This window comes from Nycticebus coucang, chromosome 1, assembly GCF_027406575.1.
Source record: "Nycticebus coucang isolate mNycCou1 chromosome 1, mNycCou1.pri, whole genome shotgun sequence".
Classification (NCBI taxonomy): Eukaryota; Metazoa; Chordata; class Mammalia; order Primates; family Lorisidae; genus Nycticebus; species Nycticebus coucang.
In genome coordinates, this window is record NC_069780.1 from 44,713,443 (window position 1) to 44,730,569 (window position 17,127).

Below are 17,127 nucleotides of genomic sequence, written 5' to 3' on the forward strand. Positions count from 1 at the left end.
TTCTTGAGCCACAGGCGCCACCCGGCCCACAGTTTTAATGAAGCTAAAAGTGAACAGCATTGAGGAAATAACTGACCCTAGATTTCCCAATTTTGTAAGTGCTAGCGCAAGGCACGCTGTTAAATCACAGGCAGCTCAGAGAATAGTTGAAAGGCCCCTTTCCAGCCTCCAAGCAACTTACAATCTACAGATGGATAAAGCAAGTATTTTTTTTAAAGCATAGTATAAGCCAAACTAAGAAAATAGCAGAAAGACAAAAACTAAGGTCCTCTAGAATTCAAAGTTTTTAAAACATTGCCTTTGCCTAAGGAGATCTGAAAAGGTGGATATAACTCTTTCGGCTACGTAGGATTGGGGTAAGTAGAAAACTGAGGCAGAGTGTTACAGAGAGAAGAAACGGCAAAGGCCTGGAGGTAGGTGAGTCCAGGGAACCCTACACAGTAGCAAGGGTGGCAAGTGGGTGGTTTTCCCCGAGCACAGACAGGGCACGGCAAGTAAGGTTGGAAAGGTAAGCTGGGACCATGTAGTAATTTAGGGTGACACACTGAATTTTATTTAATTCGAAAGCTAATGAGGAACTTTTAGATCGTTTGAACTTGGAAATTACAGAATGGGATATGCAGGCCAAGAATGTCATTAGAACAGACATTCTGCTGCGAATCTTTTACTTATTTTCCAGACTGAGTTATACTCGTGATAGAGTACAATCTTAGTGATGGAATTTATCATCATGATAAAAATGAAACTTGTCGGAGTTTGATCACGGCCCTATAAAAATAAAGTGGCTTCCTTATTTTTTTTCCCTAAAAAAGTATTTCTGGTCTGAAGTTCTAAGTCAGGGAGGAAGAAGAACAGGAAGTAAATTATAGTATATTTGTCCTTCCCACAGCCTTTAAAATGCTGTGAAATAAAGTAAAAAGGATCACGATGAGGAGGGAGAAGTTACAAAATAATATGCATCTGAGAGGTATGGAAATAGAGAATTTTGCTTTGTTAGAAAACAGGTTTGAAAGGGAATTAGGGGCCAATTGCGTACGTCTATATGAACCAGTTCTTTTTTTAGCAATCTTCCCTGCCCCTCTGTACATCTGTCAGCAGTACAGAAGCCTTCAAAAGACCTGGCCAAGGGCATTTACCAAATTGATTTTTTATACTAGGGACAGTTCTAAGTCTAGGACATTGAAATATATTTATGAACGTAACAAGACATGTTTCTTTTTAAAAATGTACTCAAAAGGACCACTACAGAGCAACCAGTGGCTTAAGTGATCTGAATCTTTTCTATGGGAATAAATATCTACATTTCTATGGGAAATAAACATTTCTCTGGGAAAACAGTCTAGCTAAATTTTCTCAATTTGTGTTCCACGAATACCTGCATCAGGACCACTGTGGATAGATAATTCCATGAAATGCAGGTACCAGAGTCCCCTCCAGACCAAGAAAATGAAATCTCTGAGTACAGATCCCAGCAATTACAACTTTTAAAAACTTCCCAGGGGATTTGTATGTGGGCTGAAGCTTTTGAATCTTTGGTCACCCAGAAGGATACTAAAACAAAATAAAACCGGGTGGCTGAGGGACAGAGGGGAGAGGGATACTTTCCTCGCTGTAAACTCTTTTACACCTTTTGAATTCTGAATCTTTTCATGAACAAAAGTGAAAAGAATGAGCATCATTTTTGTATGTGCAGCCCCAGCACTAGGCAGAGCATCTGGCAAATAGCAGGATAATCATAAAAATATCTCTGCATTTGAACTGAGCAGCATGGTCATGAACTATTTCCTCTCTCCTCTCCCCGACCTTCTCAAAAGAAAGACAACAGTTACTGCCTCGTCAACAGCTTCTGCACCAGAACCCATGTTCTGGTGTATTCTTGGTTGTGATTCATGCATCCCCCATACCTCGAATGTAATAGATTTGCAGGGTTAATGCTGAAAAGTATAGATAAATTTCTCATATTTTTCTTAAACTTTGATGAACAATGTCTATTTCCTTTCTCATAAATACTAGTGTACGTATAGCAGTGTTAAGCATTTACCTTTTCCCTTTTACAGAAAAAAAACTCACAGATAAGTATACATATGTATTATCTTGTTATACATATATATTTCTATCAAGCTAGAAAGAATATTTTCAATTGTTAATCAAATAAACTTTGTGACTCTGGCAGAGTATCCAGTGATTTGAGTGTTAAGCAGCTCTTTAGTCTTTTCGATAACTAATTACTTATAGTATGTTTATAGCAACAAAAAAATGAATAAATGCAAGCGTAACTTCTTTTGACATTTTTCTTCTCATTGGAATCTCTGAGGATAATATAATAAAATTAATTTTTGACCCATACTATCTTTTTAAAAATACAAACCAAAAATGAAACCTCAGTTCTGAAACACTCTTAAAATTATAAACATATCTCTTATTTGCCTCAATCTGTATAAAAACAGAGTATAAAAGCAAAACATGTGTACCCTCTAATCTTATGAATTAAAAATAATAAAAAATTTTGGCAGCGCCTGTGGTTCAATGGGCAGGGCGCCAGCCCTATATACCAAGGGTGGCAGGTTCAAACCCAGCCCCGGCCAAACTGCAACAAAAAAATAGCTGAGCATTGTGGCAGGCACTTGTAGTCCCAGCTATTTGGGAGGCTGAGGCAAGAGAATCACCTAAGCCCAGAAGTTGGAGGTTGCTGTGAGCAGTATGAGCCACAGCACTCTACTGAGGGCCATAAAGTAAAACTCTGTCTCTACAAAATAATAATAATAATAAAATATTTAAAACTATTGATACAATTAATAGATCTAGGAAAAGATGAATATCTACTTTGTTTGAAGTGGTAGCCTTTTCAAGCTTTCCTTTTTTTCTTTTTTCTTTTTGGTTTCTTTCTATGCTGTACATAAATTGTTTTCAGGTGAGGAATTGCCCAGAGGGAAGTGACGTTATAAATGGCTTAGGTCAGAACATAGGTGAGGAATAAAGGCTGTTTGGAAGCAAGCTAACTTTTTGACCCAAACATTCTCCTTCTATGTGTATCTGTTCTCACCAATCCTGTTGCTTATTGTCCATACCTTCCTGACTACAAAAGAAAGAAGAAAACTTGGACACATTACATGTTCAGCAAAAGATGTGCAATATCACGTGTCTAGAGAGAATATTGTGATTAATTTAAAAAAATAGTGTAAAAAGAAATTAAAGTGTTTAATGTTCTGACAAATTATACTGCTTTTATGGCTTGTATTTCTTTAGGAGCGCAAAACAAATCCCAGGCTTGCGTCCAATGTCTAAAAGAGTCATAAAGTAACACACATTACAAAAATATCACTTTGAAACAGTCCTTTCACTTATGGGGCACTTTGCATTATGATAAAATGGAAATGTAAAAATAGAACTAAAAACCTGGGAGAGGTTCCGTGCTTAGAGGCTAAATGGTTTTCTTTCATAGGTTCAACACCTTGCAAGTATCTCCTTAATTCTTGCAAATTAGGTTCAATTTCATTGAAAGCAAGGTCAGTACCTAACTCATAACTCATTTTGATTTGCCACTGTCTTTATCAGAAAGAGTAGCTTTTCTTTTTCTTTTTTTTTTTTTTTTGCTTTCAATAGTCATGAGGGTAGAAAAGTGGCTCTCTGCTTTGTCACAGAATAAAATGTGCTCTGAAATTTAAAAGTGAATTCAAATGGAGTTTAAATGTATTAGGAATATGAAGTCATGTAGTATCTAAGTGTCCCATTTCCTGTCCAATGCAGATATAATTCAAGTGAAATATGACACAAATAGACTTATTGAATATCTTTCATAAAAATAAAGTAACAAATTTGAACTAGTAGCCCATTAGGTTAAAATACATTTATTTTTAAAGTTACATTAAAAATTTGTTTAAGAGAAAGGCAACATGGAATTATCATATTGCTATTTATTATTAAGCTACATTGGAAAATGTGGCTTACAAAACAAGTAAGTAAACACTTCATCGAGCAGACATTAGAAAAGAATTTTGGAATTTAAAAATAATTTTCATAAGTTTCCCAATTGTCTAATGTTTTATAAGTTTTGAAGGAGAAAAAGAGGATATTTAAAAAGTCACAAAATTTAAGCTACTACAAAAAACTAAACAGAAGGTTACATTTTTTCAAGATCCCCCCAAAAGGTAAAATGTCTTACTTAACAATTCCATGGTTGTGTTAGTCTGCTACTATAGATAGCTATTTAAAATCATTCTCAAAGTATTTTGTTTGCAAAAATTCTAAGATTTAATATGTTCTGGCAGGGTGAATAATATACACAATTAAATATTGTTGATCACAGTTGAAACTTTTCATGTGAAAGCCTGCAAGATTTGTTCTATAGAATATAGGATATTATATTTCTCTTATTGTTGCGATTATATTTTTTCTTATTTGTCATGTCAAACCTTAATATGACTATTTCTCTGTCATTTTACCCCAATGAATGTTCTTGAATATTTCTTTTAGCTTCTTAATGAAGGACTTGTTACATAATATATTCATTATCATGATGATTATAATAACCATTATTACTATTCACTCACATGATATCATATAGTATCTTCAGAAAGTACTATTATAACATGAATTATTTTTATGATTTTTTATAGCAGTATAAATACCACAATGGTTTTCTCTGACATTAAAAATCTCATGATCTCATGCAGAAGAATTCTTTCCATTTGTCAACAACTAATCAACAATATTATTTGCATTCTCAAAACAGTAACATTAATAATACCGATTGTACATCTACAACACAGATCAATTTACTGAAATCTACAGAATTAAAATTTATTTTATAAAACGTTGCCCACATTTCCTATAATTTTTTTTCACAACAAAATTAAAAAAATGCATGATTCAATCTAGGTCAGCTGCTTCCACCAGAAGAGTCAATTTTATCTAGACAAGCATTGAACAATTTTCTCAAAAGAAGTATTTTATACTTCTGGGAATAATGGACCCAAAGAAGATGAAAGCAGGTTTGACAGTACTACTGATGGAAAATGGTTAATAGTTATTTTAGTAAAACTCAGGCACCAGCATGTTGTTATTAGAGCCTCTAAGAAATGCAAATAGAGAACATTCAGTTAATGATAGTATCAATTCTTTGTATCTTATACCTTAATTTGAAGTTCTATAGTATAAACCGAATTAAGTAGATTAAAATTAAAAAATCCCAGTTTGATGGAGTGCTGCTTCAAATGATTAATAGTTCACACATCGTGAGGCCATCTAGGATATGCCATTCAACATCAGTCTTGTACCAACGTGGGTGGGTCTGTGGCATCCCATGAGGTGTTGATTTCATTTTTTGTCATGAAATATATTATATTCAAAAAAATGCTAATCAAATCTTGCGGCCAAAGAATCCTCTAATATTCATTAATATAATATAATGAGAGTTTGGGGGATATATCCAAAATTCAAAATAATGCAATGAACTGAAACCCTGTACAAAGACCATTGAAGGAAAAACCTAGCATTTCTGTGATTACACTGCCCTCTAGTGTTAGTAACTGATGTTTACTCTGATCTTCATTTGCCTTTTCCAGATCAGCATTTTCATGACCCATTTGTCCAACTACGGGAACGATCGGCTGGGACTGTATACATTTGTTAATCTGGCCAACTTCGTGCACAGCTGGACCAACCTGCGACTTCAGACTCTGCCTCCAGTGCAACTGGCTTACAAGTATTTTGAGCTATTTCCCGATCAAAAAGACCCTCTCTGGCAGGTATGATTGGCTCAATTATTGTCATAAATAATTAAATCCAGAAACATATTTTATAGTTCTGTGACATAATCCACATATGAAAAGTAAAGGTAGCTGAGAAAAAGCTGTATATGTTGTAAATGTTAGTAGATTTGAGAAACTATGTCTCGAATTGTAGTATAACATAATCACTACATATTGAGCCGAAGTCTCTGTTCTCTTGCCCATTAGAAACTATGGCATTCTGAAAGCTCAGTGAGGGATACAGTGGATGTAAAGTATATAATGTTTCAATGAGGAGTGAAGGATCAGTTTTCAGGTGGCATCAAGTTGAAAGAATAGAAGATGGCAAATGACAGGCAGCCAGCTGGTCTACCTTGAGCATATCCCCATGTCCAATGACTAAATCACAGTAGAGGAGCTTCTGGGAAGTGTTCAGAACTGACATCTGCCTTCTGAGCCATGAAGCCCACCAGCAGCCACAGAGTATGGGCAACTTTCGAAAGTATTAATTGGGGATTACATTGGACACAGGGGTAAGTGTTTCAAGGGAAAATCACTGAGCTAATTAAGAGAAAATATCACATTAATTTGGCATATTCAAACTGTTCTAGCATTTTATGTGTCATAGAATTACATTTGAAGTTGAATTGTCCTCTCCATGATCTGTGTGAAGTGATAATTTTTCCAAACAGTTATATAGTGCTTACAATATGACAGACGGGGCGATCTACGTATGTTAATTCATTTAATCCTCACAAATACTCTATGTCAGCGGTTCTCAACCTGTGGGTCACGACTCACAGGAAGGGTATTAAAGGGCTGTGGCATTAGGGAGGTTGAGAACCACTGCTCTATGTAGTAAGTACAGTTAATTATTTGCATTTTACAGATGAAGAAACGGAGGCACAGAAAGGCTGAGTCAACTATGCAAGGTCACAAAGCTAATGTGTGGCAGAGTGGGAATCAGGTCTAGGCCTGCCTGGCCCCTGAGACTGTGCTCTTAATCACTGTTCTCAATGCTACCATAGTTACATACCAAGTTCATGGTAAAACATACCATCAATCTTCAGAAGTATTATAAAACTCAGAAAGCTTCACCAATTAAAGTTGTGCTTAACTCTGAACTCTACAGTCAATTCATTCAGCTTTGAACTGTGAACCTCCTGAGCACAGATAGCTCCAAGAAGAAATATAGCTTCACATTTGGTAGGATAAAGTCAGTGATTGTGGACTTAGGACTGCATATTACTTTTCAGTTGTTATATTAAAGCATCTTTTCTTCTTAATCAGTATAAACATCACCTAACGTTAGCCATTGAAAGATATGGCATTTTCCTGCTAATATATATTACAGCAGACATGAAGTAAGTTTCAATATTCCATTGTTGGAACAAATTACACAGTTTTTAAACTGAAATCATTATTTTTTCAGGTGACAAGTTTATGGTAACTTTTTTCCAGAACAGCAGCCAAAAAAAATATTCTCACTTTAGTCATACCATCCTCTGCTTATAATAAGCGGAGGTTAAATTTAACTTCACGTATCTGCAGTATTAATTGAATAGAAATAAGAGTGGTCCTGTTTGCCCATTTCTGAAATAATACTAAAGGGTACTTTAATTCTTTCCTCTTTTCCACATAATGCACTTTGCAGTTAAAATGAAGGGTGGTGTAGCTATATCTCTCACAGTGAGGGTTGGTGTTAAGTATTACAGACCAAAAGCAGAATTCCTAAGGTAGTAATTCCCCTTTATTTTTGTGCTTTTGCTAAATCTTAGCACTTTTTATCATCATAATCTGTAAAGTTACATTTTTAGATTTGTATTTACAACCTTTGAAGGAACCTGAAAGGAATATGCTGTCTCTTTAAATAGTTTTATCATGGGCAGATTTCCATCCCTTTGAATGGAAGCACAGCAAGAAAGCTCAAAGTTACTTAGAGTAAAAATATGACACCTTGTATTTCAGTTATTTATTGAATACTGAGAGTGTATCTTCCTTTAGGTTAGCAGGAAACATACTCTCTCCCCTACAAAGCTCACTATTAAAAAGAAAAAAGCAAAAATTAAGACCTGAAACAGCAAGTAGTAAATATAAATATATATACACAAACTGAGAGCTTTGAGGCTTGTTTACCAAAGTGGAAATATCCCCCTCCCCCACCTCCTCAGCAAACTCTCTACTTCAGGATGGAAAGGAGTATTTTGAAAGCTTTTGTGATGCCACGTTAGGCTTTTAGCCTCATTTTTTTTATCCCATTGTTTCCTAGGATAACTTTTAAGGGCCAAAGTTGGAAAAGCTAGCACACACACACAAATACCTCTCTAAATTCTTCTCCCATTTAGAATCCTTGTGATGACAAACGCCACAGAGACATTTGGTCTAAAGAAAAAACCTGTGATCGCTTACCAAAATTCTTGGTAATAGGACCTCAGAAAACCGGTGAGAACATTTTACATTATTATTTCCCAAACAGTATAAAAATCCTGATGAATTAACAATAAAGTCTTGTCACAATTTATAAACTTCCTATAAATGTTGATGAATGAATAACATGCTTTTTTCTGACATAATCTTCATGGAGTTCAATAACATACTTAAATGCTTGTCAAAATGTTTTTTAAAGTGAAAAGAACACTTAATGTTATTAGATGAAATATAAGGGCTAGGGAGGAATTTGTTAAAACCAAAAGGCTAATAGCTATCCTAACTCGGATGAGATAATACCTTAAATAGATGTCACACAGTTTAAACATCCAGCAGCCAATTTGGTGGCGCATGTTATTTTGTATCTAAAGATCTTTTGTTTCTAAACAAATTCCACCTGTTTATTTTTCAATTAAATTTTTTAAATACTGTATTTCTTTTTCTAATTGACACAATTGAATGAACATATTTATTGGGTACGTAGTGATGTTTTGATGCATATAATGTATAGTGATCAGATTACAGTAATTAACACGTTTATCATCTCAAACATTCATTTCTTTGTAGTGGGGAGATTCGACATCCTTATTCTCGTGATTTGAAGCTGTATATTATTGTTAATTATCGTCATCCTGCAATGGCATAGGACACTAGAACTTATTTCCCCTATCTAGATGTAATTTTGTATTTTTAACAAATTCCTTCCCATCCCACCCTTCCTCCTTGAGTATCTTCTATTTCCCTTTTTACTTCTGTGAGATCAACTTTTTTTAGCCTCCACTTATGAATGAGAATATGTGGCATTTAGCTTTTGGTTCTTGCTTATTTCCCTTAATATAAGGCGCTCCAATTGCGTCCATGTCTCCATGAATGACAGGATTTCCTTCCTTTTTCTGGCTGAATACTATTGCGTTGTTATTAGATACATACCACATGTTCTTTATTTATCTATCTGTTGTTGAATACCTAGGTTGATTCCATGTCTTGGATTTTGTAAATAGTGCTGCAGTAAACATAGGAGTGCAGATGTTGCTTTGATCTACTAATTTCCCCTCGTTCAGATAAATGTCCAATAATGGGATTCCTGGATCATACGGTAGTTCTATTCATAATTGTCTGAGGAACCTTCATGCTGTTCTCCACAGTGGCAGTACTAGTTTATATTCCCACCAACAGTTTATAGGAGTTCTCATTTCTCCATAATTCTCTTACCAGAATTTCTTAGTTTTTGTCTTGTTGATAATAGCCGTCCTACCTGGGATGAGATACCTCATTGTGGTTTTGATTTGCATTTCTCTGATGATTAGTGATGTTTATGCTTTTTCATATATTTGTTGGCTATTTATATGTCCTTTTTTTGAGAAATGTCTGTTTATATCATTGACTCATTTTTAACTGTATTTATTTATTTATTGCTGTTGAGATGTTTCCGTTTCTTGCATATTCTGGATATTTATCCCCTGTTAGATGTTTCCCTGTGTTTTCTTCTAATAGCTTTATAGTATTTAGGGTCTTGATCTATTTTGTATTGATTTTTATGTAAGATGAGAAGTAGGGACTGGTTTCATTCTTCTGTACATGGATATCTAGTTTTCCTAACATGATTAATTAAAGAAACTGGCCTTTTCCCCCAATGAGTATTCTCAGTACTTTTGTCAAAAATCAGTTAACTACAAATACATAGATTAATTTCTGGGTTCTGTAGTCTGTTCCATTAGTCTATGTGTCTATTTTTATGGCACTATCATGTTGTTTTGCTTACTATAGCTATGTACTATACTTGAAAGTCTGATAATGTGATACCTCCAGCTTTGTTCTTTTTGCTCAGGATTGCTGTGGCTATTGGAAATCTTTCATGGTTCCAAACAAATTTTAGATTTTGGTTTGGTTACTATTTCTGTAAAGAATGCTATTGGCACTTTGACCGAGAGTGCACTGAATCTATAGATTCCTTTGGATAGTATGGTCATTTTAAAAACTATAATTCTTCCAACCTGTTAGCATAGGATGTATTTCCATTTGTTCATATCCTCTCCAGTTTCTTTAATCAATGTTTTATAGCTTTCCTTGTAAAGGTCTTTCACCTCCTTGATTAACTTGATATTAGATATTTTTGTAAATGTTGTAAGTGGGATTGCCTTCTTGATTTTTCAGCTACTACATTGTTTGCATATGGAAACACTATTCATTTTTGTATATTGAGTTATATACTGCAACTTTACCAAATTTATCAGTTCTTAGTGTTTTTTGGAAGAGTCTTCAGGTTTTAATATAGGGACAATTTGACTTCCTTCTTTCCAATTTGAATGCCCATTATTTATTTTTCTTGCCTGATTGCCCTGGACAAAACTTTCAGTACTATCTTGAACAAGAGTGGTAAGACTGGACTTCTTCATCTTGTTCCAGTTCTTATAGGAAAAGCTTTCAGGTTTGCACAATTCAATATGATGTTAGTTGTGGGTTTGTCATATATGGCCTTTACTATGCTGAGGTACATTCCCTCTATACCTAATACATTTAGAATTTTTATTATGAAAGGATATTGAATTTTGTTAGGTGCTTTCTCTGCATCTACTGAGATAATCATAAGGGCTGGTCACAGTGGCTCACACCTGTAATTCTAGGACTCTGGGAAGCCAAGACAAGTGGATTGCTTGAGCTCAGGAGTTTTAAGCAAGAAAAAAAAAAAAAGGAATACTAGTTGTGGAGGGGACCTGTAGTTCTAGCTATTTAGGGGCTGAGGCAAGAGGATCACTTGAGACCAAAAGTTGGGGATTGCTATGAGCTATGATGCTATGGCACTGTAGCCAGGTGGCACAGTGAAACTCTGTCTCAAAAAAAAAAAAAAAAAAAGATAATTATATGTTTTTTGTCCTTCATTCTATTGATGTATGCTATTGATTTGCATATGTCAAACCATCCTTACATTCCTGGGATAAATCCCATTTGATCATGGTGTATTATCCTTTTAACATGTTGTTGGATTCAGTTTGTCAATATTTCATGGAAGATTTTTGTGTCTATGTTCATCAAGAATATTGGTCTGTAGTTTTCTTTTTTTGTTGTATCTGTGTCTTTTTGTGTTTTGTTTGTATGTTTGTTTGTTTTTACAGAGAGATTTTATTTAGAAAGAACAAAGACAAAGTTCAGAGCACTTCCAAAGAGAGTTGGAAGTGGGAGTGGGTTCCCTGATGAAGGAGCAGCGGAGAAAGAGATCTTTTGTCTGATTTTGGTATCAGGATTTTGCTGGCCTCATAGAATGAATTAGGAAGAGGCCTGCCATATCAAGTTTTGGAATAGTTTGAGATGAACTGGCATTAATTCTTCTCTAAAGCTTCAGTAGGATTCAGCAATGAAGTCGTCCTATCATGGATTTTTCTTTGTTGGAAGACTGATTCAATCTTGTTACTTATAATTGGTCTACTCAGGTTTTCTTTTCTTCTTGGTTCAATCTTGGAACATTGTATATATCCAGAAATTTATTAATTTCCTCTAGGCTCCCAAATTTATCAGCATATAATTGTTTTTAGTAGTATTATCTAAAGATCCTTTGTATTTCTGTGATATTCATCATGACATCTCCTTTTTTGTTTCTGATTTTGCTTATTTGAGTCTTCCTTTTTTTCAGTAGTCTAATGAATGGTTTTTTTACTTCATTTTTATTTTAAGAAGCCAACCTTTTGTTTTGTTGATCTTTTTTTTTTTTTTTTTGTCTCAATTTCATTTATTTTTGCTCTGGACTTTATTATTTCTTTCCTTCTACTAATTTGTGGTTTGGTTATTCTGCTTTTCTAATTCACTGAGATACATTGTTGGATTGTTCATTTGGAATCTTTCTACTTTTTTGATGTGGGCATTTATTACTATAAACTTGCCTTTAACACTGCCTTTACTGTCCCATAAGTTTTGGAAATTTGTTTAAGGAATTTTTTTAATTTCCTTCTTAATTTCTTTATTGATCTATTGACCATTCTGGAGCATGTTGCTTAAATTTCATGTGTTTATGTAGTTTTCTGAGGTTCCTCTTGTTATTGGTTTCTAGTCTTATTTCACTGTGTTTACAAAAGATACTTCATATGAGGTTTGTTTTTTTTTTTTAAGACTTATTCTGTGTCCTAACATGATCAATTCTAGAGAATACTCCATATGCTGATGAAAAGTTGTGTACATATTCTGTAGCTGTTCGGCGAAATGTTCTACAAATATCTATTAAGCCCATTTGGTCTACAATGCAGTTTAAATTCAATATTTCTTTTTTAGTTTTTCCCAAGATGATCTGTCCAGTGCTGACAATAGGGTCTTTAAGTCCCCAACTTTTATTATATTGTAGTCTATTTCTCCCTTTAGATCTAGTGAAATTTGCTTTATATATCCAAGTACTCTAGTGTTGAGTGCATAAATGCCCTAGAACTTACATAGTTTATCACCTCCTTACATTGACCACCTCCTTAAGTTGACCTAATTTTCATAGACTGGAAATGTACACATATATGTATCAGTACAGCAGGCCTAGTTCCATATGTTGACCACCTACATATGTTGTCCAGTTTTTTACAGTCCCTTTGGTGATGAACCTACAGAGGTTTTACTGTATTTATAGTTGTAATATTCTCTCACTGATCTCTTTATTATTATATAATATCCTTTGTTTCTTTTTACAGCTTTTGGTTTGAAGTCTATCTTATCTGTTACACATATAAGTGCAGCTATTCCTGCTCATTTTGGTTTTTAAAGCATGGAATATCTTTTTAGTACCTTCACTTTCAGTCTATATGTATCTTTAAAGTTGAAATGACTTTCTGTAGGCAGCATATAGTTAGATTTTGTCCTGTTATCCATTCAGCCAGTTTATATCTTTTAAACGGGGAATTTAATCCATTTACATTCAGAGTTATTATTGATAAGTGAGGACTTACTCCTGTCATTTTTGTGATTACTTTCTGGTCATTTGTATAGCCTTTCTTCATTAATTCCTCTCTTATAGTTTATGTTTGCAGTTGAATGTTTTTCTTTCTCTTTCTCCTTTGTGTAACAACTCTAAGAGTGAATTTTATAGTTTTATGTTTTCATGATGGTGGTCATTGTCTTTTTACTTCTAGATGTAAGACTCCTTTGAATGTTTCTTGTAAGTTTAGTTTAATGGAGATGAATTTCCTTTATTTTTGCTTGTCTATGAAAGATCCTATTTCTCCATTGTTTCTGAAGGATTGTTTTCTTTACTTTCAGTAGTTTGATTATGTCATCACATTCTTTCCAAGACTATAAGATTTCTACTAAGAAATCCACTATTTGTCTAATGGACTTTTTATATTTATAATTTGACACTTTTTTCTTTTGCTGATTTTAAAATTCTTTCTTTGACTTTTGACAGTTTCACTATAATGTACCTTAGAGAGGGCCAGCTTGGGTGTAATCTATTTGGGGCTTGAGATGCCTTGAGCTGGATATTCATCTTTCTTCCAAGAATTAGGAAATTTTCAGCTATTAGGTCATTAAATATATTTTCCACATCTTTTATCTTCTTGTGTCTTTCTGGAATGCCCATGACACGAATATCTGTTTTCTTAATGGTATCTCATAAATCCTGTAGGCTTCCTTCATTCTTTTTTGACATTCTTTTTTCTTTTTTGTCTAAGAAAAAGTCCTTCACTATTTTTTGTCCAAAAAAAAAAGTCCTGTGCTATTTCAGAAGACCTGTCTTCAAGTACAGAAATTCTTTCTTCTGCTTGATCTAGTCCTTTGTTGAAGTTCTCAATTGTATTTTTTATTTCATCCATTGAATTCTTTTGGTTCTAGGATTTCCTTTCGGTTCTTTTATATATGTATCTCTATTCAATTTCTCATTTATATCATGAATTGTTTCCCTGATTTTATTGACTTGTCTATCTATATTATTTGTATTTAACTGAGTTTTCTTAAAATTATTACTCTGAATTCTTTTCCTGGAATTTTATATATTTCCTTATGATTAGGGTCTGTTACTGAGGAAATACTGTTTTCCTTGAGTGGTATCATGTGTCCTTGTTTTTTTCATTTTTATGTGCCCCTATGTTGATTTCTGTACATCCAGTTGAAAAGCCAGCTCTTCCAATTTTATGGAGTAGATTTTACAGTGAAGGACTTTTATTTATGAATGGACTTTTAGGTATTGATTTCATAGGGTGAATTGACTTGGATGCAGTAGTGGATGCATCCAGTAGTCTCTGTGTAGTTTCTTCATCTGTAAGCCACAGTAGTGATGATTTCAAGTGTCTCAGTGGTCTAGGCTAAGAGAATTTGTAGTGGCAGTGGTATTACTTTGCCAGAGATGAGTTTGTTGACCTGTTTCTCAAGTTGGTGGCGCATGTGTGCACATCATGGGTCAGCTAACTTGGGGTCAGCTTGCTGGGGTTGAGGCTATGGAGCTTTATTCTTCCCGGGAGCATGGACACACATTTGCTTAGCCAGCCTGGGGTGCATGCCTGCCAGGAGCAACCTACGGGACTGTCTTTCAGGCCCAGGATGTGGGCACATAGTTGCTCAACTGGCCTAGAGATGTGTTGGCTAGAGGCAGCCCAGTGAACCTTTTCTTACATCCAGGACTCAATCTCAAAGCTTCTCAGCTATCCTGGGCACTTGTCTGCCAGGAGTGGCCCACAGGGCTATTTCTCAAGCCCAGTACATGGGCACACAGCTGCTCAGCTGGCCTGAGTGTGTATGTACCAGTGTTTATTTATGCTAGAGCTGCCTCTGAGGCCTGGGAGGACACAAGGCTGTTTGGCTTATATGGGGCATGTTTTCTGGGGGGGAAGTCTATGGGGATCTTAAGTTTGAAATACATTTTCAAAAAAAAAAGTCCCTTAGGCTGCCATCTTCCTGATATAGTTTATCGATAAACTATTTCTTACAGAGATAACTATTTTTAAAAGTCTAAAAGACATTTGACAAGCAGAATTCCTAAACATAAACAAAACTTGGTGCTAAGGAAGATATTTATTCATACCCAGGAGAAACCTTGGGCACCTTTTTAAACATTGGCATATATTTCTTTCTCAAAAATTCCTTGTTTCTCTAAGAATTGATATTAAAATTAAGTCCAGAGAAAGCTTTAAAATGCTAGACATTCATGTTATATTCTACATGATAAATTTTTAGCAACCCTCGGATGCTGGAGTCACAGAAAACAGCCATTTCAATCATATTATTTGCTATAGGGAATATGTTTTCTCTCATCATCTCTCTAGAAATACCTGAGTAGAATTCTATGCAATGTAATCAGGGAGTTTAGTCTATTCATTTTTCCTTAGTCCATTTTGCAAATGTCAATCTGAAAACAATAATAAATATGACAAATGCCTTTCTTGCCCTTATTTATTTTATTTCATCCTTATCTATCTAAAGTCAAGAGGCAACTAAGAAATCATTTAAACTAAAGTATCCTCAATGAATTCCCACTTTCATCACATAACCATGTACTTACAGGTCACATATTAAAGCTTACTATATCAGTTTGCTTCAGAAACCTCTACAGAGTATACTTCCTCTCGAGTGATGATGGATATGCAGACATTTTAATATGATATGACGGTTAGATGTCAGAGTGTTTACTTGTAATCTTAAACTCAAGTGTTTTTCCAAGTATTTGTTACAATTTGGATATGACATTTTACCTACGGAAGAGAATTTTTATAAAAATTGGTTTTTTCCAGTTTTATGGAGGTATAATTTACATGGAATAAAATTCACCAATTTTAAATGTACAATTTAATGGATTGTGGAAACTGTGCATAGTTGTGTAACAACTACTATATTCAACATACAGAACAGCTCTGTGGCGGGCGCCTGTAGCTCATATAGAACAGCTCCCTATTAAAGTTTTTCTATGTCCCCTTGCAGACATTCTCCCTCATGCTATGCCCCATGATATTAGCCATAGGCAACTACTTTCTGCCACTGTGGAAGGTTATAGTGTGTAATCTTTTGTGTTTGACTTCTTCATTAACATGATACTTTTGAGATTCATTCATGCTGCTGTATATATCAACATTTTGTAAAATTAGTATTTTAATTAGACAAAAATATCTCCTTGTGTCAGCTACATGAGAATTAAATAGCTTCATTTTTAAGTATAGTTTTGTCAAAAGTATTTTTCTGGATAATTCTGCAGAGATTTTTAATTATCTGAATATTCAAATATTTTTGCATGCTAAGACTGACAAAAATATAAATTGGGTGGTTATTTGGGTGGTTATTTAAATGTATATTTGTGATTATATAGTTGAGTTACAACCACAAAATATACACACAGGACAGCTTATTCAGATCTAAGAATATGCAAGCTCAGACAATTAAGTTTGTGAACTTATCCTAGAAAAAGTACTACATACCTCATTGTTGAATATCACTGCAGTCACCTTCAAAGCACTCCCCTCAGGAAGCTACACATCAACTCCAGTGCCTAGTCCACCCTCCAAAACAATTTTGGAACTCTTTTTTAAAATGGGCATAGGTTGTACAAGGTGTGATAATTAAGTTGGAGAACTCTCTCTGGAAAAAGGGCTACATACCTCATTTACTGAATACCACTATGGTCACCTTCAAAGTACTCCTCTGGCATCTGCTGACCGTAGTGATGTTCAGTAATAAGTTATGTAGCACTTTTTCTAGGATGAGTTCACCAACTTAACTGTCCGACCTCACACCTAGGTAAAGAAAGAATACAGAAAACACCACTTAACAATTTGTTGACCACTGGTAACTTAAAATATACCTTTTGCTGATGAGGCAAAGTAATTACATTGCATTCATCTTTTTTTTTTTTTTTGGTAGAGACAGAGTCTCACTTTATTGCCCTCGGTAGAGTGTCATGGCGTCACACCGCTCACAGCAACCTCCAACTCCTGGGCCCAGACGATTCTCTTGCCTCAGCCTCCTGAGCAGCTGGGATTACAGGCGCCCGCCACAACGCCTGGCTATTTTTTTGTTGCAGTTC

At 34.7% G+C, this 17,127-nt stretch overlaps 1 protein-coding gene across 1 annotated transcript in view; it reads left to right on the plus strand.

Moving 5' to 3' along the window:
* Positions 1-17,127, plus strand: part of LOC128571765 (bifunctional heparan sulfate N-deacetylase/N-sulfotransferase 3) — a 202,940-nt gene that overhangs the window by 162,078 nt on the left and 23,735 nt on the right. The window contains exons 7-8 of the mRNA XM_053571469.1: positions 5,565-5,747; positions 8,075-8,171. Coding sequence (XP_053427444.1) covers positions 5,565-5,747; positions 8,075-8,171 — 280 coding nt within the window. The remainder of the gene's footprint in view (positions 1-5,564; positions 5,748-8,074; positions 8,172-17,127) is intronic.